Genomic DNA, 26,605 nt, shown 5'->3' on the forward strand with positions numbered 1-26,605 from the left:
TACGGCAAGATGACAAGTGGGACCCAGCCAATAGCCGCGCGACATGTGCAGCCAATCAGCGGACGACAGCAGTTCGCAGCAACCAAACGCGTAAAGGTGCCCCGAAACTGCGAGAAACGGCTGAAGGCCGCCGTCTGGCTTATAAAAGGAGGGTCAACCTGCGTCCTTCCTCCCCCCCAAAACTTGCTTTTTCCTATCCTCTCTCCCCTCCCCTTCCTGCGTGGTTGTCTAGTTTCTCGAAAGAGAGGTATGCAGTCCCCCATCTATTTCACTGTGCTTGGAACCGTTCCCAACTCACCTTGTTTTCGCTATAGCATCCACTATGAAATCACGAACATCTTCAGCACTGCGCTGGATAGCGCTTTGGCTGGCCATTGTGGCAGCCTGCTGTGTAGCGAACGTCTCAGCAGCGTCTGAGGATGCTGCTGCAGGACCTATTATCGGTATTGACTTGGGTACAACGTACAGGTTCGTAGTCAGGCTGTCTTGTGCAGGCGTGTTGACTACAATGTTAAAGTATATATCCCACTAGTTGTGTCGGTGTTTACAAGAACGGCCGTGTTGAGATCATCGCGAACGACCAAGGAAACCGTATCACACCATCATACGTCGCCTTCACCGATGAAGAACGTCTGGTCGGAGATGCCGCGAAAAACCAAGCACCAATGAACCCCCATGATACCATCTTCGACGCCAAACGACTTGTTGGTCGCCATTTTACCGACAAAGAAGTTCAGCAGGACATGAAGCACTGGCCCTTCACTGTCGTCAACAAGAACGGCAAACCTATCATCAAGGTCAATGTGAAGGGAGAGGAGAAGACTCTGACTCCCGAAGAAGTTTCCGCTATGGTTCTTCAAAAAATGAAGGAAATTGCGGAAGGATACCTCGGGGAGAAGATTACACGCGCTGTGGTTACCGTTCCCGCCTACTTTAACGATGCTCAGCGTCAGGGCCCCAAAGATGCTGGTATTATTGCTGGTCTCAAAGTCGAACGTATCATCAACGAACCAACCGCCGCTGCGATCGCTTACGGCTTGGACAAAAAGGGCGGCGAGCGCAACATTCTTGTATACGATCTTGGTGGTGGTACATTCGATGTGTCGCTTTTGACCATTGACGATGGTGTCTTTGAGGTACTTGCGACCAGCGGTGACACCCATCTCGGTGGTGAGGACTTTGACAACCGTGTCATTGAGCACTTTGTCAAGTTGTGGAAAAAGAAGACTGGCAAGGATGTCACCAAGGATCCCAAAGCCATGGGCAAGTTGAAGCGCGAAGTAGAGAAGGCCAAGCGTGCTTTGTCCTCCCAAATGTCTGTCCGTGTCGAAATCGAATCCTTCCACGATGGCCAAGACCTTTCTGAGACTCTTACTCGGGCCAAATTCGAAGAACTCAACATGGATCTGTTCAAAAAGACCATGAAGCCCGTCGAGAAGGTATTGAAGGACGCTGGATTGTCCAAGAACGACATCCAAGATATCGTCTTGGTTGGAGGTTCTACTCGTATTCCCAAGGTTGTTCAGCTTTTGGAGGATTTCTTCAACGGCAAGAAGGCCAGTAAGGGTATTAACCCTGACGAAGCCGTCGCCTATGGTGCCGCAGTTCAGGCTGGTATTCTTCTCGGTGACAGCCCTGAACTCAACGATGTACTCCTCGTTGACGTGAACCCTCTCACCTTGGGTATCGAAACTACTGGTGGCGTGATGACGAAACTGATTCCTCGTAACACTGCCGTGCCCAACAAGAAATCTCAAATCTTCTCTACTGCTGCGGACAACCAGCCTACCGTCTTGATCCAAGTGTTCGAGGGCGAGCGTCCATTGACCAAGGACAACAATCTTCTCGGCAAATTTGAACTTAACGGCATTCCTCCAGCTCCTCGAGGGGTTCCTCAGATTGAAGTTACTTTCGCACTTGACGCGAACGGTCTCCTTACAGTCTCAGCCGTGGATAAGGGCACAGGCAAGAGTGAATCCATTACAATCAAGAACGACAAGGATCGCCTGAGTCAGGAAGAGATTGACCGCATGGTACAAGAGGCCGAGAAGTTTGCCGAAGAGGACCGTCTCACCAAGGAGAAAATCGAAGCCAAGAACGCTTTTGACAGCTATGTGTACTCTTTGAAGAACCAGCTCTCTGACGACTCCCAGCTCGGTGGTAAACTTGAGGGTGACGACAAGAAGCAAATCCAGGATGCATTGAAGAAGGCGCAAGACTGGTTGGAGGCCAACGGTGCCACCGCTACGAAGGAGGACCTCGAAGAGCAGAAGAGCGAACTCGAGGCTGTGGTGAACCCCATCACTGCCAAACTCTACCAGCAGACTGGTGAAGAAGGTGGTGCATCGGAGGAAGAAGCCCACGACCACGACGAATTGTAAGACTGTCGAGTCTTTGGGAATGGGTGTTGGAATTTGGGGGCACACTGCATGTTATTTGATTAGACGTCCTCATGTGAGCCGCAGAGCACTGTGTAGTGATTCTCTGAAAATCTGCTTGGATTTCATATAGCTCTATTATGCTTCCAACGTGTATAAATGGGGATGGTTGGCTATTTTCTTTTGCTTGTTACATAGAACACGTTTTCACGTTTCTCCTTTTTCATTCTTTTGGATTGACTGTCTTTTTATTTTACCATTGTATTGTATTGTTATCTGGTTGCAAATCACAATGTTTCATGGTAGCCTTTAGTGTAGAGGTGACAGAAAATGGCACTAGCTACTACACCAGGGAATAAACCGGCGACAACCGGTTCGGAAAAGCTAACTAAGCTACTACTAGGCAATTATACACGCAATACGTAACGGTTGGTTCTAACCGGATAATTGTCCACCACCACACGCGGTCCCTACTAGGCCTTGATCTGGAATTCTTGATGGCACTGAAGCCAGACTCTTGCATCCAGGAGCGAATCGACTGGGCAGCGTCACAAGCCAGAGGATGTTCAGTGACAAGACTTGGAGACTAAAACTGCATGTCAGCGACAGAACAATATGAAAAGAGATGATGCCATTGGTACTTACCAACCAAGCTCAACAAGTGTAGCAGCATAATAGTAGGCTTTGTTATCGGATCCAATTGGTTGCCGCTGGTTCTGATCACGATTGCTGTCGGGCGGTCGAGGTCCTCGGCACCACCACATCGGCGTTCTCATGACTGATGAGAGTTGGGCAGATGCTTTGAGTCGAGGGATAAAGAAACAAGAGGAAAGAGACAGAAGGTCCCCCTTTTATAGACCTTTGGCATGCGCCTCACCGCAGTTTAAAAAAAAAAACATTACATGCATGCCACACCGTTTTGAGCGATAGAGGGGGTGCTGATTATGCGATATGATTAACCGGAGTGAGCCGGATAATAATGAATCCTAGTGCCATTTTCAATCACCTCCACACTATGTGATGTGAATCTTGACACAAGTGTCAGGGTACGTGCCGAATATCGTTAGTACTGTTGGCCATGGAGCTTGCGTGATGAGAACGATGGTTGTACGTAACGATCAGTTGCGGGCTTGCCGATTGTGACGCCCATCGACTCAACAATGAGCCAAATAAGCGCCTTAATAACTATGATAATACCATTTACGACTAGCAACTTTCAGCTTGAACAAAAGTTCAGAAGCGTCATACAAACCAAGTTAAAATGAGTCTCCATCCATCAACGGCTACGATTCCCGCTGAGGCAGACGATCCCGAAGGTCGTCGAGAGCGTTCCTACAAGGTTCCAATGCAGTGTTTAGTTGCTTTAAATATAACGAGTGGAAGATTCAATCAGGTTTTGTGTCTTGTAGGCCGCAGCCCATAATCAAGGCAACTATCCGAAAGGCCGGCTTCATGCTGCAGAGAAATTTGCCGAGGTTTGCAGTTCAACCATCTTGTAAGAGTCCGCTCAGTGATACCCTCAACTAAATCGACCGTACTTGCATTCACAAGCTCCACGAAAAGCGTACGGGCGAAAAGGTCGATCCCAAGCTTGAGGCAGAAATTGCGGATGAAGAGTTTGATCCGGAAAGGCCGGATATCAAAAATGATGAAGAATTGAAAGAAATACTGGAAGAATAGTCGGGGTTGTTTAATGTCAATCATTGGAACTGAGCTGTCATGAAAAGTGTTTTTAAATGTTTTTGGAAGATTTCAAACAGAATCTGCAGTCTGCCGCAACTTTTAATGCATTGATTATACACCCCTTGAGCACTGCATCGGTTCTCAACACCAGAGATAGTTTAAACAACAACCAACGAGATCAGATACGAAATACGACGTGAGCAAGAAAGCACTGCATGGCCATGGCGAATGGCGAAGACCGAAGCCTTCGGACAACAATTACCTTCCGCGCGTGTGATTGGCTGCACCTTACATCACGTGGTTAATTTTCTATCACACCAAACCCGCTTTCAAAACCTTTTTCAGTGTTGCCCCCTCTCCATCTGTTTGTCCCATTTCCATCTCTTGGAAATCATTTTTGTTTTCACAGCTGTCGCATTCTCTTGACAATGAGCCACAGACGCACGACTCTCTTTGTTGCTGGCATTGGCTCTCGTACACGTGCCAGGGATCTCGCCTTTGAATTCGAGAGGTAACGGTTCCGCGCTTCCCCGATCGTCGTTCCATACTCTTCCGCGCTCACAGCTTCCACTTGCCGTAATTCCAGGTATGGCAGGCTTGTCCGTTGTGACATTCCCGCTCCAAGGGGAGCTGCGGCCAAGCCGTAAGTATCGATATTGATATGTAGTATGCTCATATCCACCGTCAGTCTTTCTTTTGAAAGAAGTATCGCTCGTGCGGACGAGGACGATTCACAATAGTCGAGTCCTTTGCGCGGCGGGCGATCGTATCGATTTCTTACGTTGCAAGTTGTCTAATCTATACCCTCCCTTCCCTTCCCTCTCACCTTCGCGTTTCTCTCTCGCCTTGATGACCGGATTGGCTTAGCAGTTATGCGTTTGTTGAGTTCGAGGACCCCAGGGATGCTGAAGATGCTTACTACGAGATGCAGGGCCGCAAGGTTGACGGTTACATGCTGAACATTCAGGTTTGTCTCATTCCTTTTCCTCCCTCCATAAAGATTCGGTGTTCACAGTTATGGTTTGCAGTGGGCTAAGAATGCCCCTAGCCGCAACTGGCGCTATGACGATCGTCGGGACCGCTCCCGGTCTCCTCCTCGTCGTCGGAGGGTGTCTCGTTCAAGATCCCGCTCTCCTCGTCGTCGCTCCAGGTCTCCTCGTTCGCCACGGAAGACCGCCGCCGCTCCCGATCACCCCGTGAAGATAGGCGCGACGACCGCGACGACAGACGTGAGGCCCACATTGAAGCGGAGGTCAAGGATGACCGCTCCCCTGTCAAGCGCTCCCCTAGCCCGGAGCGTAACGGGCATCGCAGCCCTTCTCCTGACCGTCGTCGTGAAGATGACGAAGATCGCGGTCGCTCACCTTCCCCACGCGACTAAGCAGGTCATGGTTTTTCCGAGTATGTAACGGGATCTCAATTATGAATGTTCATACGTTGCCTGGATGCCATGGTTTGTGGACGATGTTAGTGCGCGTGATAATAGGGTTCTGGGATTGCTATTGTTGCGCTTAGTGTAGTTTTTTGCCTTTTTTGCCTTTTTCTTTTGGACACGCAGTGTCGGATCTTTGTGTAGTTGCCCACTGTCCGTGAGTGGGTAACTTGCCTGTGAGGGGCCAAAATAGCGGAATTTTCTTCCATATACGGTACGCTTCCCTTCCTTTCGACATTTCGTCGGTTTCCGGCTTTGAAAACGGTCGGGGGCTTTACTTTACCGTCGGCGGTGTTTCTTCCACGACGATGCTTCACCTGCCTGTCGATTGCGATTCCGCTTTTCGTATCTAGGCGCATCTATTGTCCCCTCCTCACATGTCCCGCGAGCGGTCAGCTTACATTCCAGCTCTCTAATCAACGCATTACGTCTTTGCAATCGTCGTCCATCTACAGGGCTGCGTGCCTAAAGTCCCGACCACGAGCGTATTTTAAGGTCAGTGTCTTTGTTGCTTTCTGTATTGCATGTCATTTCGCTCTAGCGCAATATATTGTAAGTGCCTGGGATTGCATTCTTGTTCATTCTGTACCCGTGTGTGTAACCGGGCAATAGTATCGGAAACAAATGATGCACGAAAGTGGATATCAGTGTCGTTCATCACCATTCATCACCATCCAAGGATAACACTGCAAGATGACAGTATTTATCAGGTCTCAGGTCTGACTGTGTTCGACCCAAACGCGTCTTTTTTTGTAGTTCCAAACCCACCGTAACTGTGGATATTTGAACGGGATCTGTTTAATATGTGTAATATTGCAATGGGAGCCAGACACCGGAACTATGCAGGATCATATGCACTATGTACAATTTCAGATCGCAGTGTGGAAGAGATATGATATGGACTCCCCATTGTGAGTCCGTCGGATCGCTTCGGCCAAGACGCCGCTGATATCGATAAAGTGGAGCTTCTTGGATGCTGCTTGTTTCCAGTCCGGAAATGGATACGTGTTTGTGACAATGACCTAAGGATTTTGCAAGAACGTTCCACGTTAGGATCAAGATGAACAAACTAACAGGACTGAAAGACTAACCTCATCTACTGCTTCGCACTCTTCGATTTCTTGGACCGCATTTCCTGAGAGGATACCATGGGTTGCAATGATATAAACTTTATAGGCACCACACCGCTTCAAGTGCTCTGAAGAGTCCAAGAACGAATGTGTTCCATCAATAATATCGTCCTTTTAGAGAATATATGAACGATAATCTTCATGTCAACCCAATGCAGTCATAGCGTACCAGCATGAAACAAATTTTATCCTTGACGTCTCCAACGAGGGTTAATCGGGTTTCGATGCCTTCCAGTCCGTCATCCTTACTATGAGCCGGTTGGTTAATGTGATACCGCTCCCGGTGAATCAGTGCAAAGTCTATTCCAAGTTTGTCTGCTAATGACGTTACTCTGTATACAACGTTAGAGTATCGATCAAAGCGCAAGCAAACGATAAAGATTGTACCTTTTGGCTCCGCCGGCATTCTTGGAAATGACTACACCATTTTGGTAATTTGGAAATCTCTCGCGAATGTATCTTGCAATGCAGGGCTCGGCAACTAGATTGTCTACGGGGCTTTTGAAGAAGCCTTGAATTTGTGACGAGTGGAGGTCCATTGTAATGATATGGTCGACTCCTGCGGTTGCAAGCATGTTTGCCACAACTACAAGAACGACAGCATGTAAGTTTGGCGTTTGATCATTTTCAGCAATTTAAAAGAACTTGCGTTTTGCAGTGATGGCGCCTCTTGCCTTCTTCTTCTTTGACTGCTTATTGTAAGGAAAATATGGTAATCTGCAATGCATGACCGTCTGATCAGTTCCACTGCCGTTTGACCGTTTCTTGACCATCCATGTTCGTTCGTCAACCTACACAGCAGTGATCCTCCTCGCACTAGCAATCTTGCAAGCATTGATCATAATCAACAATTCCATCAGATGATCATTGATAGCCATCGAACCCGACTGAATAATATAAACGTCTTCATTTCGCACCGAGACGCCAATCTCCACGGCTGTTTCTGCGTTTGAAAATCGTTTCATGGTTGCCGGTGCTGCAGGAATGCCTAGTCGATCTATGATAAGCGCGGACAGCTCAGGATGGGACGACCCCGTAAAGATTTTAACCTGTGAAAACAAAAAGAGGTTTACAATTCGTGCTCATTTAACTGGGAGAGGACGTAAAAGAAAGGGAACGGGACGTTTTGCACAATAATCTATAGCTCCATAGGTACGGACGGACCAATGTTCCCAACAATTGTTTGACTCTGTCCAACTGACCCTTCGCATATCTTTTCTTCTTTGGCCTTCAACAACAGTGGGTACGGTCTCTACGTTTGCTATCGCAGCAGCAGGTGTATCCTCGCAATCGGACGGCGTGGTCAGGTCCACCTTGAGGAAGCAAGGTCTTGAAGAGGATGGGAATTCGCTTCGTTTTTTTCACACACACACACACACATGTATGGGTTCCCAACACTTGCAATCTTCAATCTGTGTCATGTGACTAGCTGATTTGCTTTCCGGATGGAGCCGTAATGATTCCAATGGCAAAAAGCCAAATCATTGATCTCCTTTGTCTTTTATCGCTTACCATCGAACAAATAATCCACATGGCAAGTTTGAAAGAGTCCAATATCTGGTAGCTCATCAAAAGGCAAGCAGGGCGGAGGGTAAAGGCGGGGGGAGGATTGGCCCGCAAAAGGAGAATCCCCAACCGGAGGCCCAACAAAGTCCCATTTTGGCGTTTGTTTTGTGAAGGGGCCGAACGGTTGAAAATTCCACCCGACTCGGCGACTCCTTCTTTTTACGATCAGCACGACGGAAGAATTCCAAAAAGTGCTATCGAAATGACCTTGAACCCCAAAAGGAAGAAAAAAAACCTTCTGCATTGCAGTTCGATTTCTTTGGTAGTGACTCACGGCTGAGGACTTTAAAAAAAAAAAAAAAGGTTTCTACGCTCGGAGAACAGCGCAAAAAAAACGAACAAGACAAAAAAGAAGGCTGTTTGTTAAAAGTGCCGGTTGGGAGGCACGTTGACTTTATGAAGAGGTCAAAAAAAAATATCAAGTTGATATGCAGGGTCAACCCTTGCCTTTGGAATTGTCTTCCATCTCGTAGACCATAGCCCTTTAGCAACCTAGCAAAGTCCAAGCAACTGGCAAAGAGTCAAATGCATTTTGGACTCGGCCACCGCAAAAGCCAAGCACCAGAACCTGATGCTCAGCGCGCTCACTCACTACCTCGACGCCTCAGGTCATTTCTACCCAAAGTCCCATCACCTCTTCACTTTGAAATAAAACCCAAACACTGCCAAAGACGGAGTTCTGTACACTCTACAGACTCGAAAACGTCTGATAAACGCTTACGCGAACCACGGAGGTCCTTGTCTGACGGACAACTTATCGTTCCAAAAGCAGCGAGCAATAGAGCAGATGACCAGCGACGCACCACAAAGTCTTTACCACGGAAAGTGGCGCCCCAAACAACAAGGTCCATTCCTTCTTCCTACCAGCTCAAGGGTTTTGCGGCCTTGTTCGCTGGCTTGGAGCTGCTAAGTGACTCTATGGACCCTACCGGGAAGACGTTGGAAAGCTTGCTGGAAAGCGGAAACATTGTCGGGTTGTACCTAGCGGGCGGTATGTAATGGGATGAGAAATGTTGACTCTCGGCGAACACTAACAAAATATTTCGTGGTCCTTTCAGGCTGGAGCGAACCATGTCGGCATTTCACCCAACAATTGACATCCTTTTTCAGCAACAATAATCAAAACTTTACCGTCGTATATGGTTCACTAGACCGCACACCAAGTGAACACGCCAACCACCTCTATGACACGGGATTCCTTTCATTACCTCATGAACCGCCATCGTCAGTATCACCTCAAGGTACCTTATCCAAAACAGAAAAAGTGCTACGATCGCTAAATATTGAAGGAATTCCGAAACTGTTAATACTGGGTAAACATGGAGAGATGATTACGATGCATGGGCGTTGTGTCGTGCAGTGGGGTGGGGAGGGTGCCGTAGATGCTTGGCGGAGGGGTGAAACCGGCCTGTACTCTTGTTTCGTCAAGACGTTCAAGTTTTGGTGATGTATTTCCATATTACTGTACAAATATTATTTAATGATTTAGCGCGAAGCGTTTTAATACACCCTGAAAGATATTTGGTTTTGACAACTATATACAAGACAATGTTCCGGCCTTAACCGTGTTACGCTTTTCGCCGCTTCGTCGTGCCTTTTGTTGGAACCTTCCTTTGGGCGCCGGATTCCTGCGTTGTGACCTTTGCCTTCTCCTTAAAAAGCTTCTTTTGGAAGGCTTCAAAATCCTCATCGGCCAGCTCTGGCCCACCATTGGAACTAATGTCGTCCTTGTTCTCCTCTCCATCGTCATCCATTGACCTCTTCTTTCGCTTGCTTCCAGCCTTCTTTCCCTTTGTGTCGGCTTTCTTGGCATATTTTGCTTCCAAGTTCTGCACCAAAGCATCCATACGACTCTGGCCCCGTTGTTGTATCAGCATGCGAAGGCCATCTTCTCCTTCATCCTCTATAGATGCCACTCCGCGTCTTCGCGGGCCCTTTGCTTCCTTGTCTTCATACTTCCCTTTGATTTCTTGCCACAATTTCTCGGCCTCCCGTGCCTCCTTTTCCGATTCCCTTTTCCTCTTTGCAAGCTCCTTTTGGTCGATTTTGGTGAATTTTTTGTATGCTTTAACATCCCCACCGCTGATGGCCGCTGTCACGATTTCACGGACGCGATCGAGATCGTCAAATGTCATGAGGGGGACCGTTTCCAGAATATAGAAAACGTCGCCTTTGGAAGATTGATATGCTTCCAATATCTCTTGCCGTTCCTCTTCAGAGCCTGAAGACGGAATCAGTCAAATCTCCTCAGCCTTTCCTCATGGCTCTGTCCTCAACTCACCTTTGTATTTTTTCTCAAACTCCTCGATACTCTCCTTCGTCAGACCAACCCATAGCTGCCTAAAAAACTCCTCCCAAGTGGCATCGCCTTTATCTCCAAAGAAGCCGTCAGATTCACCTAGTTCCCCAGTCTGGTCGTAGTGTTTGCGTTTGACAGGATCTGATAAAACTTGGTACCATACGGCGATCTCTTGGAACTTTGCTGTTGCGGCGGCTTTCTCTTCTTCACTCGCCTTACTGAGTTTGTCTGGGTGATACTTCAGCGCCAGTTTACGGTATGCTTTCTTGACTTGTTCCTGCAGATAAAGTCGTTTACGGGGTTGTTAAAAAGCTCCTTTGCGCCTGACCAGAGGCTACCTCTGAAGCGTCTCGGGAAATATTAAACTCTGCATACAGGTCAATTGCCGGTTCGTCCATATCATTGTCGTCGCCCTGTGCCGTCTTTGATGTCTTTGTTCGAGTCATGCGTGCTGCTCTGGTTTAGATTTCAATACAGATTGGACAGAGTTACCAGCACAGAGATGTCCCGGCAGCTGGACACTCGCAGATAATTTATCCCAGAAAAGCAAGTATGACTCAGTGAAGGCCCAGCACTTTCAAGCGATGTTTCTGGAGAATTCGGTCGAGTTCGTGTTTTGCTTGCAAACGCTGGCAGCTCTTACTTAACAACCATCCCGCCCGATCCTTCTCTCCTTTGAGACCGTTTCGGTCATCGCTGTGGTGCTCCCATATTTTGTTTCTCGTCAACGCATAATACACAATGACACAAACCCAGAACGGTACCGGGACGAACTGGAAGAATGTTAACAACTGGTAAGAAAATCCTAGCGATCGCGGCATTTTTCTTATGCCATTTGTTCACGTTGTACCGCTTTATGATAGGCATTGGGTTGAAAAAAACTGCATGCCTTGGGCCAAAGAATATCTTACAAAAGAGTTAACTGGTACCGCGGTGGAGAGTGGAGATTGTAAGGTTTCTGTCGAGGAAGTCCGGGATGTGACGGGGGATGTGGATATCAATCAGCGGAAGGGAAAGGTCATCACGATATTTGATATTGCGCTGACCCTCGGATGGACTGGTGTGTGAAAGTAGAAGAGCAATTGACTATCTGTCGATTCAATTTCTTATAAATTCTAATTACAGGTGAGGGATACGGTACGACCGCATCTGGGAAAATCGTCATCCCAGAGTACATGCACGACACGGACTTGGATGATATAGTTGTATGTATCGTTCTGGAGATACATATTATGGCGATAGGCTGACACCGTTCGGCTACAGTTTGATATATCATTGGATTCTCCAAATGCCGATCGGGAAAAGATTAAGGAAGTAGTGCGAAAAGATCTGACCAAAGTTGTACGAGAAAAGCTTGGAAAGTTTGCAAAGGATCTTGTGGAAGGTTAGTTTAGATCGCCGCGCTATAGTTTGAAGGTTTCGATATTTACGAGCATATTCATAGCGCATCTCAAGGACGTGTACATTGCACCGGACGAAATGAAGGGCCACCCGGTATTGCAGGCCTATCAGCCCAAACCACCGGCCCCCGGTGACGCAAAACCCACTGCATCGAAGGGGAAGGAAGGTGTGCTCGGCGGCTTGACAACCATTAAACAAACGATCGAGTTTGTAGCCTCATCACAAGATATCTATGAAACGCTCTTGGACAAACAGCGGGTTCAAGCTTGGACACGAGGCAAAGCAGATATCTCCCGCGAAATTGGATCTGTGTTCAATTTCTTTGATGGCAATATCAGTGGTACCATCGCCGAGCTGGTGCCTAACAAAAAGATTGTACAAAAGTGGCGATTGAAGACTTGGCCGGCTGGTCATTACTCAACGGTCACTTTGGATCTGAACGAGGGACGTGACAATACGATTCTGAAGCTCACCCAAAGCGATGTTCCGGTTGGTGAGAAGGATATTACAGAGAATAACTGGAAAAACTACTACTGGAACCCCATTAAGGCGGCGTTTGGGTAAGTCTTTGTAAAAGCCAAACAAACTGTGCCGTTGCTGGCCGAGGCTAATACGAACTCTATGTATTCAGATACGGAGGTCTTCTGTAGGGGAGCACTTTTACATATGAGGATTGGAATCAGGCTGTATAGATTGGGCTTAACTTTTGCAGAGAGCCAGCAGAAATACATTGTACTTATTCAAAACGGTTAGAGAAGAAAAGATGTTGGTTGGGTGTGTGCTGATCGACTTGCACGTGATACAGATTGCGCGTTGACCTTTGCAATGCGTGAAACCTTGCTGGACAACGTCCTTTAACAACAATTATCCAAGTCGACTCCATATAAGTTCTATAGGAGCTTCCAATCACTGGCATCTTCCAATCTTCTTTACAAGCGCTACGATCATGTTGGTTTTAATTTATGCGCCCGAGGTCAAAGAGAGCAGGAAAAGACCATATTCATGTTCATAATTCTGTAGGGTCAAAGCATCCAGAGCGTCAAGCGCCAAAGCAAAAGGATCACCAGCTCCACCCACAAAGAAGCAAAGGGTTGTGAATCCCCTGAATGTTACTTTTGAGTAGACGTTCCCGTTGACATTCCGCCACACCATTATTCGTTGTAGTTGGACGAAAATGCTGCAGACACACCCGGCTCGAGCCCGCCCTCGACGCCTGTCCAAACCGGAAAGGCTTCAGCAGCGGAGATCCAGGCAATGGACGTCAACTCTTTCCATAAACCGTTCAAAAACCCGCGTTATGCAGCACCGAAATCAGTCAAAAAGTTGAAACAGCTTGCGTCTGCGGATAAAGCTTTGGATATCCCGATGGATGTGCCTACGTGTAAGTAGCTGTCGAGACCCGCAATATATGACTCAAACTCATAGTCGATTATGTTTTGCTTGTAGACTGGAACATTGAAGCACCACCCTCTTTCCTTCCTCAAAAAAAGTATTGTGATGTTACGGGATTGGAGGTAAAATATTACTTTCATGCTCCTTGTATGCACTAATAGTCAACGCATTGACGATCATTCTTTGTCCAGGCACCGTATACGGATCCGAAAACGAGATTACGATACCATAATGCGGACGTATACCAGTTCATACGAAGCTTACAACCACATCACATACAAACATACCTTGAGCTTCGCAACGCCGCTGTAAATCTACGATGAAGATCAACACTGATAGTTTTTGTTTCTGTAATTATTATTAATAGGATTTGTATATAAAGTGGTGGCAGACCGACAGTATGCAAATATACAGCAGTATGGTCATATCCCGCGCACGCCAATTCAAAATGGTCTCCCGCCACGACTGGCGCCACGCCACTGACCCCGCCCACCTCCATCGTAACCTCTCCCGCGCCCCCTTCCCCTTCCTCGAGGATGACCAAATCCACGTCCCCGTCCCCATCCGCGTCCACGACCTCGTTCCCAGCCGTCACCAAACTTCTCACGTGAGGGGCCATGTAGGTCAATTGACGGTGTTTGTCGGCTCACCCTCTCGAGTACAGACTCTGCACCTGGAATCCCGCGAAGTAAATCTACATCTACATCCTCTATCCGGAATTCGGTTGGCCCAACTGTCGGTTCCTCGATCATAGAACTGGGAGCGGATGCGACAGGCGGGGTATTCACGGCCGCCGGGAACAGGGTATTTAGATTCGGTGCTGGTGGTAAATTGAAGGCACGTTTTCGTGGCTCCGCTGGTAGATCTGAAGGAGGGGTTGAGGATGACAGGCGCGGATCACCGAGTTTCGGGTAGGAGGGTTGTTCTGTCTGAAACGGATCTACTCGAGAGTTTGCAAACAAGTTAAAAGTGGCAGGTATTGTCGAGTCGTTGGATGGCAATTCAGGAGGTTGTCGAGGGCTGCTTTTAGCGCTACTCGAGCGGGATTCTGGTGTGAGCGCGATAGTATTTGGGATACCCAATGACGCTCGATATATGCCCACCCAATCAACGGCCCGAGGGGCTTCCTCTCCACCCTGCCCATACCCTTTCCTCTTTCGGCTGCTCCATCGCTGCTCTTCGTGTACTAGCCGTTGTACTTGTTCCTCTGTCAATTGGTCGTGCGAAAAGGGACACGATGGCCCTTTGGCACAACCTCCTCTGGCATGAAAATAGACACAAGGCTCCAGTTTCAGATCGTGCGACCATGGGCATTCGTTCCCGCGGACGCATTGGCCTGATTTGAAGAAACGACACGGAAGGCGTTCGCTAGGTACATATGGCTTGCCTTCCCCGGCGTGAGAGAAAGGGCAGTGGTTGCCCATGAAGCACCGGCCTGAGGCCCAGTATTCGCAAGGGGTTGTGGCAGCTCTTTCGCGGTGTTTGCGTTCCCGTTCCGCAGCGGCATGGCGGACTTGGGCTTCTTTTTGGGACTCGGACGTAGGCACTCTTGCTTGTAATCGTGGAGAAGATGGGGCGGCCTCGGCTAGCAGGATGGGGTTGGTAACTGTGGTGCCAAATAGCAGCTCGAGTCTTTGGTGTCCTTGGAGTTTGGGTTCTGTTTCGATGTCATCCGTTTCCGGAAGAGATGAGTTGTCGGAAGCTCCATACGGTAAGTTTGGGGTGGTTACTCCCTTCTTTTTCCGTTTCTTCGACTTCTTCTTTGTCGTCTTGACCCGCTTCGCTTCCGGTCCGTCGTATGGGACATCATCAGCCTCTGATTTCCGCTTCATCAGCCGATCCTGATCCATCCCCTGCCATTGGAGTGGGAGATGCGCTCCATTTCCATTTTGTAGCATCCAGGACATCGCAATAGGGTCAATCGCGAAAGGTCGATTCACGTCGTCGCTCTCCGATTCTTCATTCGATGACCAATCATCGCCTTCGTCTTTAGAATCCTCCTCCAGACCTGTTTGACCTCCTTCATCGTCTGTTGATTGTTTCACTTCTGTGGTTGGCGGTTCCCACGAATCGGAAACTTCCCCTTCCTCAAGCTCACTATCTTCCGCAGAGGTTGATTGGGTAGGTAGGGCCCCGACAATGGGTAATGCAAAAGGAGAACCAGATGACGATCTACTGCCGTTGGAAAGGAGGGAATTGATCTTTGGGGCTACAGGCCGAGTCTCCGGCGACTGTTGGATGGGAAGTGCAAACGGCTTGAAAAATGATTGTGGTAGGGATGCGGAAGACTTCCCTCCCCTGTTATCTCCGGTGACATTGACATGATTTTTGTCAAGGTCTGGATTATGGTGCTCTTTGCCGCTTTTGTCCTTGAGCTCCAGCGGCGAGTTGGGCGATGTAGGCAAGACTGGAAGGCTAAACATATCTGATGATATAACTTCCACTTTGATCGGGCCCGCTTCATCCCGCTTTGGTGGCTCCTCTTCAATGTTGGTCGACGAGTCGGTTGAGACAACTGTATCAACAGCATGTTCCTCAAAGCCTTCTTTCAGCCCCTCACCCCAACGACCTTGAGGAATGGTAGTAGACGGAACCTCGAGAAGAGGCACCGTAATAGAGCTGCTACCCACTTGAGAAGAATTTGGGTTTATGTATATACCACTATCAGACTGCGTTGGCAAGGGTGACGGTAGCGTACCCATAATGGCTCGACGACTCTCTGTGGTCGAGGTTTGTTGGTCTGTGTTGGGTACGTCAGACATGTGGTGTCCGGGGCGGTATAGAAACCACTCAAGTACTAGTTTCTTTCTTCCTTTTTTTTAATAACGATTCGAAGGTTGGCAATATGGCCGCCAGCAACGAGACGATCCGCGCATCAAGCAAGTGACCAGTACTGTTGTTACCATGGTACCCGCTGGGTCAGTCGCTGGCAGGAAATGAGACGAATGCCCAGTACAAAGATGAACTTTACGACTTTTGACACAGCACGCAGCCAACAATACGGACGGACAGAGCTGCAATATATCGATACTCTTATCAACCTGACTGACCCATCAGTAAACGGGTGATCTTTTAGATAGATCATCCTTTTGCTTGCATGTTCAAGCACATAAAGTTCTTTCATCTACTCAACCACTATCAGAAAAGTCAACAGTCTATTTTCCTGCTCGGAGAGTCCTTACTAGGTGATTTCGTGAAGGATTACTTGGACGAGACCGAGACTACCTCCAACTACGACAAAGCGCATCATTACGCATGTGTGACTACAAAGCACAGTCACTAAACACTCCAGTCAGCAACTCATTATCAACGTTCACTTCACTCCATCTTCCTCACATTGAAACCAAATCTCAGCTATGGCTACCGCAATGGAGACCGACGAAGTTCCCTTCCAGACTACAAAAGTAGTTAGCGATGCTGCATCAGCATCTGGTCTCATCATTACCTTGTAAGTTTTGTGAGCGAGGTGTGATTGCCCTTCAATATGAACACTTTTCTCTGAGCCGAGGCCTTCCCCGATGGATAGACATGCTCTCGTCATTATAAATATATCGGATCAGTGGACACGAACGAAGATGCAGCAGGGCGACGTGAACCCAATAGGTCAGCTTTAAAGCAGTTGGCAAAATTATTACACGCTTGCACGCCAAGCTGACGACCTGCTTCCGTTCCTCCAGTCATTGGCGCCCTGCTCGGCACACAATCAGGGCGTGAGATTGAAATATTCGATTCGTATGAGCTACCATTTACAATAGTAGACGAGAAGCCTGTAATGGATAAAGTGTATTTTGTCAGCAAACAGGAGCAGCGTAAGTTGCCTCACTGGAGAGATTGAGACTGAGGATAAAGTATTGAATGTGGCTACTGACCATGATCACAGTTAGGCAAGTATTCCCTACATACGACTTTCTCGGATGGTATTCAACAGGAGCACAACCATCTGCAACCGAATTGCATCTTCATCAACAAGTGAGTCCCACCTTGAGGAGAATTGGCCAAAGCGAGATCTGACCATCTTACGGCTTGAATCAAAAGATGATTGGATATAACGAAAGCCCTTTATTTCTGCAACTTAACCCTCTCGTATCACCAACTGCAAAAGACTTCCCAATCTCAGTATATGAATCTATAATTGATCTCGTCGGGGGACAGGCCCAGCTCCTCTTTCTCAAATCGCAGTATAAGATTGAGACAGGAGAAGCGGAACGAATTGCCGTCGATCATGTGGCGCACGTTACAAATGCATCGACAGATAAAGGATCAACATGTAAGTATTAGAATGAGCAGAGGTACTGAAATGTGGAGGAGCTAACGTGTGCGCTGTTGTCCTGAATCAAGTAATCACACATCTTGTCGGTCAACGAAATGCAATCAAGATGCTCCATGCCCGAATCCGACTCATACATGAATATGTGTCTGATGTTGAGAGTGGTGAGTGTGCAAGGACAGGTGATCGGATGACCAGGATGACCAATACACCGCTTCTCCTCAGGTAAAATTCCAAGAGATCACAATATTATGCGCCAAATTGCAAGCCTGGCGAATAGGTTACCGACGATAGATAGTCCTGAATTTCAAGAAGAGTTTCTCGTTGTGGGTATTCACGTTACAAACTGCTTTGTTCATGGACAGTCTCTGATGATTGGGAGCTTAGGATTATAATGACGTACTTCTCATGACGTATCTTGCAACGATAACGAAAGGGACAAGTGCTATTTCTGAGGTAAGAACTATTTACAAATGCGGGACACTGTCCAGGAAACGATGAGATTTATATACTGTCCCGATTTATAGCTGGTGGAGAAGTTCAACATGGTTGGGCCCAAACGTCCGGGAGGGTTTCCTCGTGGGCCGGCTGCGTATCTTGGGTAGATCCCGGCACGCAACGTCGCACGCAACGTCATTCTCTCCAAAAATACATCTTTGGAACAGATCTTTCGCTGTCCTATCCATTTGGACTGAGCATTGCTTCCATATCGGCTAGCTGTTCTTTCAAGTCCTTTGAAAAAATAAGCTAATGAGAAGGCGAGGATCCAGACACGTGAATATTCTCACCAACCTTATATCGCGCGTATTCCCTAGCAATGGGCGCGCGATCTTCGGCGGTCTTCAATGCCCTTCCATGTTCCCTCATGAAATCTTCCTGGAACTTGTGTAAGCGCATTTGCAGGAGCTTTTTCTCGTAACGGAGCTTTTTATATCTTCCAGAAAGGAGAGAGTGAGTTCCTTGATAGTCCGTAATAAAAGCAATGTGGTTAGCGTACTGTTTGAGGTTGTCTGACATTGGCGGATTTGGCGACATGGCTTGCTGAGTTCTGCTTGCGTCAGGTTTGGATGAGCTCTAGACAGCATTAAGGAATGACGGGCATCAACGCTCCATTCATACAGGAACGCAACAATGTGCCAGAGACATCACATTTCTCACCTCACCCTCGAGCATAACTTTCAATGCACAATATCTTTGATACATATCCCTCATCTCCTCCCGGTCTTTCTTAGTCGGTTCAGAGTGTTTGTATAACTCCTTCAGATTAACAAGTTCCCTCTTTATAAGTGCTTTCTCAGCTGCTGCTTCTGTTTGGGAAAGGCTTGAAACGGGCCGGGATGATGAAGGTCGTGCGGGGGTTGTTGGCGTAGGGGACGTCAGCGTAGCGGCTGCATTGATTGTTCGACTCCATGAGATTTGACACAGAATGACTGGTACAAAAGCAGGCAAACGAACCTTGCAACAAAGTTTTCAACTCCTTGTACCGTGCCATGTTAGGACGTAGATCTGGTCCAGCAGTTCCACTGTCCTTGGCTTCTTTAATCTTTTTGTAGAGAGATTTCACCTCAGTTTGCATGCTTTCTGTACTGCTGGTGATGGTCGTTGATCTACTGCGCGGTTGTGGAGGGGGCTTCTCATGAGCATGAGATATTGTTCGACTGAGGGGGACGACCATTATAATGAGCATACCGCATACGCTGTTGCCTAATGTAACCAGTTTTTTGTTTACCTTCGTTCTCGTCCCTGTGCATTGGCGTTCAGTTCAAGATCTCGCTTGACTTCGTGGCGTAATCCGGAAGGTTGTATCACAATATGGTCCAGCCTTCCACTTCGGCCCCCGGGTGAGAACGGTGTGATGGGTGTAATGGGTGTCATCCCAGTATCTCCGCGACGTCCCTCTGGTTTTCGTCGAGACAACTCTGGAGATGGAAGCGAAGTTCGTGAGGTGGCTGGCTTGAAGATACTGGTGTCCGACGAGTGCGCGGTATCTATGGATAGCGCTGGGACATGGCGGCGAGTTGAACGGGGGCTGGTTGATGCGTCTTTGAGGAGATTTGGGTCGGAGCTGTGGGAAGGACGATCCGCGCTGCGGTGCGGAGATGGAGATGAGGGATGGTGAACTTGACGTAGAAACAAAAACACTTACCTTGTTGAATGTTCAGCGGGTTCTGATGTCTGTAAGTCTAGCTAATAATGAAGGGTTAGAACCCATATTCCGATGAATAAACAGCTATAGAGACAAACTAACGTCATTCAGACTTAGGCTTAACTTTCTCGCATTCTTTTCAACAGCCTGCCGATCCTGAGGTGGATGCGCCATCTCCCGAGTGGGACTCTTCTGCATCACCAATGCCGCTGGCGGTGGAGGGGCAGGCCTTCCTGGTGCCCGTCGCGCCTTTGGCTGACGTTGCTCGTCCGTATCGTCTTCCTCGCTTGCATGCTCGCTTTGATCCTCACTTTCTTCACTTGCGCTGTCCGTTGTTTCTGTTTCATAGGTATTTCCTTCCGTATCCCATGTTTGCATATCATTTGAAGACACGTCGTCACTGATAGGGAGTTGGAAGGAGACAGATTTACGTTTGTTGTAAGGAGCAGCGGGACGTGCAGCGGGTGCTTGTGCAGAGCGGGATTCGGGTAGCTTTGCGCCGGCTTTATAGGAGGACTCAGAGCTTTCTGAGGAGGATTCAGAGTGGGAGGATGCGGAGTCAGAAGGGAGCTTCCGAGAGATTTTCTGCACTGGCGGACGCCGTGTAGGAGGTTTTGGTCGACTTTTTGTGGGCTTTCGGTGATGGTCAATATATTAAATTGCGCCATTTCGAACACAGTTAAACATACCAATACTAACTGCTTCTTCTCAGGAAGGGTTGCTGTTCCGCTATTCGATCTAGTCAGGAGCACGTATTTCGTTTAGTTTCTGTGTGGGCCCTTAAAGAGAGCCAGAAAATATTTCATATACCCATAAGTCCTATTTCTGCTAGCCAACTCTCCACTGCTTCGTAGAAAATCATTAGATCTTAGTTCTGAAGCACTGGAGGTCTCTTCCGGTTCGGAAACACTTGATGCGTCTGAATTAGTCGCAGAGTCATCTTTTGCATTCTCTTCGTCCTCTTCATCCGTATCCATTTTCTTGGATGCAATAGGAAATGGCCCGGATGATGCTGCCGAGTTTGCAAGCCGGCTCTGAGCCACACGAAGAGATTAGGGACATCATCAAGCTCGTAGTAAAGGTAGCATGCCAAGTAAAACCTTGAGCTCGCGAATCAACGCCTTTTGAGAAACTTTGACCTGCCCCTCGCTTCCAATGGGATCGGAGGACGATCTTGGACGTTTTGTTGACACTTGATCCACTGGTTTGACGATCTCGTCGGATTTCGTCTCAGTTAGGGTTGCGCCGCGCTTTCGGGTCTTGCTCAGGAGCTTACTGAAAACATTTCGTTGAGACGGCTGTGGATTCTCGCCTTGGATCGAGGGCATTGGGACACTGAAGACAATTGAGACGGTTGAGAAGCTTTCTGACAGAGAGCAAATGGGATGGAGACTGCTACCTGTCGTTTCCTATTATATTTGACGTATTGGAATCCTCAGTATTGTCATCAAGAGGGTCCTGAAATAAATCGGGTGCCTCGCTCGACTTCAAAATAATTCGGGGCTGAGTCTTGGATTTGCCATCTCCCGAAGTATCCTCTTGTTTCTTTATGCTCGCATTTTTAATGTCTTCTTTGAACAAAAGATCTTCATCGGTTTCCTCCTGTAATTTGAGATTGCGCGAATTAGTACCTTCACTGCCTCGCATCTCGAAGCAGAAAGGAAGGAAATGATCCCAAACACACCCACGTACCAGGCACCTACCGCCCCAAACACCTCCCCAAAATGATCCAAAACGAACGCCAAAACCTTTGAAACCACCAAGCTTTCTGCAAAGTAGGAAGTCTGATCGGTCCCTCCTCCGTATGTTGTGGAACTTCCCGGTTTGTTTGGCTCCGATGGACACCGAAAGATATTCGGAGCAAAGACGACTGAGATGTTTGATGTGGTCATTTTGTTTTCGGAAGAGTAGAATGCTACGCGGAGGAGGTATAGTAGAAGGTACTTGAACGCGGAGCGGTTTTGTGGAGGGAGTGTTTGCAGCACCATTTGCATGTCTTCAGCGGACCCTAGGTGGTTCATGAGCTTGTTAACAACGTGTCCGCTAAGAATATCAGAGAAGGAAATCTACGTATAGGATCATCTTACCTGCAGCATCTTGTAGCTCTTGGAAATATCGCTCAGGCACCAGAGCTTCGGGCAACTCTCGTATCCATTGTTTGAAAAGGGAGGCAACAGAGGGTATGTCCTGCTCGGGCACGTCATAAAAGTCCACGGCACCCGCTGAGACGAGTATCGTTGTTTAGGGGTCCGTGAATTTGCATGCCTAAGTTTGGCTCACTACTTACTCTTCTCTATACGCTCCCTCAGATCCTTGACAACCTTGGTAGATCCTGCAACCCTAAAGATCCCTTCTGTTCGTAGAGCTATAGATCACAAGAATAATCAGCACGCTTGCAGCCATTGTGCCTGGTTTGGGCATGAGATTATAGAATATGCACCCTGCTCTGAGCTTAAGAATGTAACAAATTTTCGTAGCACTGTCGGAACTTTAACTTCTTCACCGTCCTTTGCTAGCGCCTGGTCTCGTGCAGTCAGTACCTCCAGAGGAGAAGCGAAAACAGCTGGCGCAGCAGCCGCTGAAAAACGACGCAGGAATTTTTTCATCTCAATCGATGGTCTCGAAAGACGATGTCAGCTACACGGCCAGTCAACTACTCTGACGCGGTCTCCGTAGGCGGAGGTTGCTGACATAAGGTTATTTGCTTAGAAAGCAAGGCACGTGGATCGACTCCAAGTCCATCAGTTGGAACGTACTTGCCAAACTCAAGAGGTTCAGCATTGACGGGTATTATTGGAGGAGAAATGCTGTAGATGGGAGAAATGCCATTGACATCAAAGAACAGACCATCAGCAAGATCCTGCGAAGGCGTGCTTCACATGGGGAATGCAAGTGCAATATGCATACATAGACCCACATGCAGCAGCAGGTTAGGTTGGCCCAATCACCAAAAGCTCTGCGATGGCCCTGAGAGCTTCATGCCAGTTTGCGACAAACTTCCACCAAAAGGCCAATTTTTTATAATGGCTCTTTTTAGCCATTTTTATTTTGTTACTCTTTTGTCTGTCAATGTCGACGCTAACCGTCAGTCAAGCACCGTGGGTATCTCGCGCGTCACAAATCTGACTGCAATCCGTACTGGCAAAGGAGATGCCTGATCCAAACTCGCATCACGTCCACTTCAGCTCGTCCCGCGGCGAGCCAGCAGAGAACCACCACTCTCCACCAGCAAAGCTCAAAACACTTCTAGACGAATTTGTGGCTTCGCATCCTTATAAACCTCAAGATGACGACGTTCAGGAAGACACAGGCAGAGACCTACATAGACTCCACCACGGCATACATGAAATCCTCAGTCCAACGGAAAAGTTTCTGGTCCTTTTGGCATCCGCCCTGTATGCATACGGGACCCCTACGCATTTCCTTGCCAGACATATGCAAGACGTAGGTACAAACAAAGTCAAAGGACAACGCAGAAACTCTGCATTCATCGCGACACTAGGTAGCGAAAGGCTTGGGCCACGAAGCTCAGTTTGTGGTGCTGCCAACGTACATGCTGGTAGCTTTTAGAAAACGGAATCAGCCAGGTATGTAAATGGTATACTCTGGGGTCTTGACGACCGATGACAGCTCCATTTTTGATTGCAGCATCCTATCCTCTGTTCTTTTCAACCACTAGCGGATTGGATATGTACAAATTGCAATTGGTTGACGAACTTGCCCGTCGTGTTGCATCCTATGCTTCCCAAGAGCCGCCCTTTGGCAATGTGTCGGCACGTAGCCGTGGCACTATGGACGGTGTACTCGATCCAAATTTAACTTCGATTGGAAGACAGAGAAGCGGACTAGCGCGAGCGATGACAATGGGCGCTCTATCTGAGACGTTGGAACGTCAAGGCAGGGGAAGATGGCTGCGACAGAGGAGTGGAAGCGATGGACGAACGCCACGAAGCAGGTCCCTTCAGAGTTCATTTGCCAGACATGCGCATGATGTGCCAGCACCGGCAAATGTCACTACATCTCCCATGACCTCCTCTCCGATTGATGCTCAATCTAACGACGTGGAACAAGGGGGAGAGGAGTCCTCCCACCCGCATAGGGAAGAGTCCGATCTAAGGGAGCAAATCTTGCATCTTGCGAGTTTTGGGCCTGGTAAGCAGATGTATCTGGCGTTATCTCCGGTATCGCGTGCAGTCTTTGAATTTCATCGAAATTAAGGCTTCTTTGCGGGACCGTTTGGGAGTCTGAAAGCGCGTCATTCTGGCCGCCACAAGGACTCCGAAGGAGAGACCAGCGATAGCGAGAGTGATGTATCTCGCCCACTTCTTTCCAGAAAAAACGACCAATCAGCGTCCTACCAATCAACTGAGGGAGGAGTAAATGGAGCGACTAAAGATAAACATACTCGCAGACCATCAAGCGCAGATCTAGCCGATGCGTTCGAGTCCATCGCTGTCGAAGATGCAACGAAGAGGCTGAAGCAGATTGTGTCTTTACCTGATCTTTATCCGGAGGTGAGATATTTCGATCGACGTCTTTTCCCCGTGAATCCTCATTTGATTTCTTCTATAGTGGTTCCAATTCATACTTGCGGGTGTTTCCTCAGGGTGTGGAGCAGGTCTGTTTTTTGGTGGAGGATGGTACGATGTCGCTGCGGCAGGTGTTTTTGGAACAATTGTTGGGGGCCTCGGTGGTGTATTTGAAGGACGACGAACTCTTGACAAAGTTTATCATGTACGTCATCAGTGAGACCGCGGCTACTTGGGATGCGTTGGCTAACGGGCATCTCGCAGTTCATCGGGGCCGTCTTTGTCGCTTTCGCTTCGCGTAGTTTGATTCACTTTGGAGTCCCTCTCTGCTACTCGGCCACAACGATATCGTCCATCATGTACCTCCTGCAAGGACTCACAATTACCCTCGCCCTAGTAGAACTAGCTACCCGTCACATGATCAGCGGGACAACGAGGTTGGCCTACGGGCTCACCATGACAGGTTTGATCGGATATGGTCTAGATCTAGGATCAACACTTGCTACACGCGTGCTTCACATCCCGAAGGTACCTGAGGAAGGGTCAGGCACATGTGCTGATCCTGTTACGCCTCTATGGCAATTAGTCCTGTTTCTGCCGACAAGTCTGGCTCTCAGCATGAGTATTAATGCCCACTTGTTGCAACTGCCTTTCATGACATTTATCTCTGCCATTGGATATGCGGTGTACTACTTAGCCGATCAGCTGGTGGCCGTAAACCTCTCCTCGGCAATTGGAGCCTTTGCTGTGGGCGTTGCGTCGAATGTGTACGCGCGGTGGACTGGAATACCTGCGATCGTGGGAGATCTTGGTGGATTAAACATGTTATTTCCGGGTGGGTTGGCTGTGAGGGGAATCACGAAGGTGATTGAGGGTGTCAACATTGCGGAAGGTCTGGGGCTGATTACCACCGTAATGATTGTGGGATTAAGCCTGGGAGTAGGTCTGTTTATGGCTGGGGTCGTGGCCCCCTTACCAGCAGCGGAGATAAACAGACGGCGAGGACAGCTGAACATGGAGATTTTGCACTTCTGATAGATTGCTAATATGGTCGCGGATTTGCAACATTCAAATAGGCCAGGCTTTGCAACATGTATAGTTAGGATAGAGTATAAAGCTTGTGGATACTTGAGTGCACCCTTCATGAATATCTGGAAATGCCCATGCAGGGTATTACTGTTCAAGCAAATCCCAACAGAACTTGACATTTCACCGGAATGATATCAATTGGACAAGGCGGGTGGCTTAGCTACGTGTCAGGCCTGCAGATCCAGTACTAGGATTTCTTTATCGCTCTGATTATTGCCAGTCTTCAGACACAACAAAAGAACACTAGTGTCGTATTCATTCCTTCTTCATTCTTGCCTGGATAAATGCCCTGTGCTTGTTCTATTCATGCGTCTCCCCTCTGCGCGGTGCGGACACAGGATTCTGGATTAGCAAAATCCACCAGTATGTAACTCATCTTGCAAATTCCTAACGGCATATGCTTCTCCGAGAATCTGCTGATATGACGATAGTGCGACGTGGTGACCTTGCCATCAACTTGTTAACATATGTCCAGTGACTTGAAACGGAAACGTTGGCGAGAACTTGGGACAAATAAACGAACGATACGCCATTTTTCCTCAGCTTGAGATCGAATGTCTGTGAACAGCACGTCAAATGTTGACAGGTCTCGCTACCCCACTCACTAGGTTTGGCATCAGAGAGGTCAAGGCGGGTTCTAGGGTTATGTCATTAATGTCATTTGGCGTATACTCTTTCAGTCCGAGATTGTACACCATAGGATGTTGACGTTGAAGCTGACGATAGCCCGTGGTTTAAACATATGGTGTACATCATATTAGCAAGGTACAGCAAGGTACATCTGAATCCAGCTTACAAAATGTAATTTCGGGATTTATCGATGCTGTCCACGCAAATGACCTATCACGCTGGTTGGAAGAATTAGGTGAGTGTCACCTATTATGACAGGCATTCGTCCCAGAGGATTTATGGCTAGATGTACATCGATATTCACTAGTGGGGCAGGATGGGCCATAAGCAAATGTTGGTTTTGCCTTATTTAAATGAAAGATGCGCTACATGATTTTCACATCGAGCGATTCCATATTCGCGGAAAGTTGTTATCCGGCCATATTTTCAGATATGTCCCAACCCGGGAACATAGTGGGTGGGCCAGAAAGACTGTCAGTCTGCAGATAGATGCAGCCACTGGATCGAATGAAATGAAATGCAAGATGCCTCCCTCGATTTAGACAAATGAACTATGGACAAAAGATGCTCCATCATGAGAAAACGGGTCCAATATACAATGAACAGATTGCAATTACTATCCCTCTGCGGCCATCTATGAGAGGAATATTCGCAGCTGCCACT

General features: G+C 48.1%; 11 protein-coding genes across 11 annotated transcripts; 6 read left to right on the top strand and 5 right to left on the bottom strand.

Moving 5' to 3' along the window:
- Window positions 1-9: 9 nt before the first annotated feature.
- SPPG_05531 (chaperone DnaK) lies at window positions 10-2,756 on the top strand (the record flags this gene model as incomplete). The annotated part of the gene is made up of 3 exons (XM_016753738.1): window positions 10-247; window positions 315-468; window positions 533-2,756. The coding sequence occupies 3 exons, from the start codon at window positions 10-12 to the stop codon at window positions 2,379-2,381; spliced, it is 2,241 nt and encodes a 746-aa protein (XP_016607316.1). The 3' UTR covers window positions 2,382-2,756.
- On the bottom strand, window positions 2,562-4,272 carry SPPG_09285 (uncharacterized protein). Its single transcript, XM_016757443.1, has 4 exons — window positions 3,631-4,272; window positions 3,385-3,563; window positions 3,024-3,316; window positions 2,562-2,964 (listed from the first exon to the last, which is right to left on the bottom strand). The coding sequence occupies exon 1, from the start codon at window positions 4,080-4,082 to the stop codon at window positions 3,768-3,770; it is 315 nt and encodes a 104-aa protein (XP_016607317.1). The 5' UTR covers window positions 4,083-4,272; the 3' UTR covers window positions 2,562-2,964; window positions 3,024-3,316; window positions 3,385-3,563; window positions 3,631-3,767.
- A 217-nt stretch (window positions 4,273-4,489) lies between these two features.
- On the top strand, window positions 4,490-6,562 carry SPPG_05532 (uncharacterized protein; the record flags this gene model as incomplete). Its single annotated transcript, XM_016753739.1, has 4 exons — window positions 4,490-4,572; window positions 4,648-4,704; window positions 4,932-5,028; window positions 5,090-6,562. 4 exons carry the CDS (start codon window positions 4,490-4,492, stop codon window positions 5,468-5,470), a joined length of 618 nt encoding a protein of 205 aa, XP_016607318.1. The 3' UTR covers window positions 5,471-6,562.
- SPPG_05533 (ribose-phosphate diphosphokinase) lies at window positions 6,287-8,408 on the bottom strand. The gene is made up of 7 exons (XM_016753740.1): window positions 7,826-8,408; window positions 7,419-7,672; window positions 7,273-7,340; window positions 7,011-7,209; window positions 6,793-6,955; window positions 6,585-6,734; window positions 6,287-6,515 (listed from the first exon to the last, which is right to left on the bottom strand). Exons 1-7 carry the CDS (start codon window positions 7,832-7,834, stop codon window positions 6,363-6,365), a joined length of 996 nt encoding a protein of 331 aa, XP_016607319.1. The 5' UTR covers window positions 7,835-8,408; the 3' UTR covers window positions 6,287-6,362.
- SPPG_05534 (uncharacterized protein) lies at window positions 8,140-9,721 on the top strand. Its single transcript, XM_016753741.1, has 2 exons — window positions 8,140-9,180; window positions 9,248-9,721. Exons 1-2 carry the CDS (start codon window positions 8,715-8,717, stop codon window positions 9,634-9,636), a joined length of 855 nt encoding a protein of 284 aa, XP_016607320.1. The 5' UTR covers window positions 8,140-8,714; the 3' UTR covers window positions 9,637-9,721.
- SPPG_05535 (uncharacterized protein) lies at window positions 9,613-10,977 on the bottom strand. The gene is made up of 3 exons (XM_016753742.1): window positions 10,827-10,977; window positions 10,471-10,765; window positions 9,613-10,410 (listed from the first exon to the last, which is right to left on the bottom strand). The coding sequence occupies exons 1-3, from the start codon at window positions 10,932-10,934 to the stop codon at window positions 9,758-9,760; spliced, it is 1,056 nt and encodes a 351-aa protein (XP_016607321.1). The 5' UTR covers window positions 10,935-10,977; the 3' UTR covers window positions 9,613-9,757.
- Window positions 10,978-11,229: 252 nt separating this feature from the next.
- SPPG_05536 (uncharacterized protein) lies at window positions 11,230-13,604 on the top strand (the record flags this gene model as incomplete). The annotated part of the gene is made up of 9 exons (XM_016753743.1): window positions 11,230-11,282; window positions 11,352-11,548; window positions 11,614-11,693; window positions 11,752-11,872; window positions 11,933-12,449; window positions 12,910-12,979; window positions 13,054-13,270; window positions 13,336-13,403; window positions 13,473-13,604. 9 exons carry the CDS (start codon window positions 11,230-11,232, stop codon window positions 13,602-13,604), a joined length of 1,455 nt encoding a protein of 484 aa, XP_016607322.1.
- An 18-nt stretch (window positions 13,605-13,622) lies between these two features.
- Window positions 13,623-16,124, bottom strand: SPPG_05537 (uncharacterized protein). The gene has a single exon (XM_016753744.1). It carries the CDS (start codon window positions 16,041-16,043, stop codon window positions 13,725-13,727), a length of 2,319 nt encoding a protein of 772 aa, XP_016607323.1. The 5' UTR covers window positions 16,044-16,124; the 3' UTR covers window positions 13,623-13,724.
- Window positions 16,125-16,251: 127 nt separating this feature from the next.
- On the top strand, window positions 16,252-18,544 carry SPPG_05538 (uncharacterized protein). The gene is made up of 9 exons (XM_016753745.1): window positions 16,252-16,729; window positions 16,808-16,884; window positions 16,959-17,090; window positions 17,162-17,250; window positions 17,317-17,548; window positions 17,620-17,712; window positions 17,774-17,874; window positions 17,936-18,004; window positions 18,076-18,544. The coding sequence occupies exons 1-9, from the start codon at window positions 16,638-16,640 to the stop codon at window positions 18,151-18,153; spliced, it is 963 nt and encodes a 320-aa protein (XP_016607324.1). The 5' UTR covers window positions 16,252-16,637; the 3' UTR covers window positions 18,154-18,544.
- Window positions 18,227-22,300, bottom strand: SPPG_05539 (uncharacterized protein; the record flags this gene model as incomplete). Its single annotated transcript, XM_016753746.1, has 16 exons — window positions 18,227-18,280; window positions 18,341-18,482; window positions 18,546-18,622; window positions 18,707-18,936; window positions 19,004-19,206; window positions 19,278-19,634; window positions 19,695-19,735; window positions 19,797-20,327; window positions 20,384-20,432; window positions 20,505-20,728; window positions 20,795-21,029; window positions 21,094-21,296; window positions 21,398-21,702; window positions 21,782-21,916; window positions 21,982-22,059; window positions 22,135-22,300. 16 exons carry the CDS (start codon window positions 22,298-22,300, stop codon window positions 18,227-18,229), a joined length of 3,030 nt encoding a protein of 1,009 aa, XP_016607325.1.
- A 165-nt stretch (window positions 22,301-22,465) lies between these two features.
- On the top strand, window positions 22,466-25,436 carry SPPG_05540 (uncharacterized protein). Its single transcript, XM_016753747.1, has 6 exons — window positions 22,466-23,138; window positions 23,197-23,281; window positions 23,343-23,846; window positions 23,913-24,208; window positions 24,267-24,428; window positions 24,488-25,436. Exons 1-6 carry the CDS (start codon window positions 22,845-22,847, stop codon window positions 25,256-25,258), a joined length of 2,112 nt encoding a protein of 703 aa, XP_016607326.1. The 5' UTR covers window positions 22,466-22,844; the 3' UTR covers window positions 25,259-25,436.
- The last annotated feature ends 1,169 nt before the right edge of the window (window positions 25,437-26,605 follow it).

The sequence above is a fragment of the Spizellomyces punctatus genome (assembly GCF_000182565.1).
Source record: "Spizellomyces punctatus DAOM BR117 chromosome Unknown supercont1.9, whole genome shotgun sequence".
Lineage (NCBI taxonomy): Eukaryota > Fungi > Chytridiomycota > Chytridiomycetes > Spizellomycetales > Spizellomycetaceae > Spizellomyces > Spizellomyces punctatus.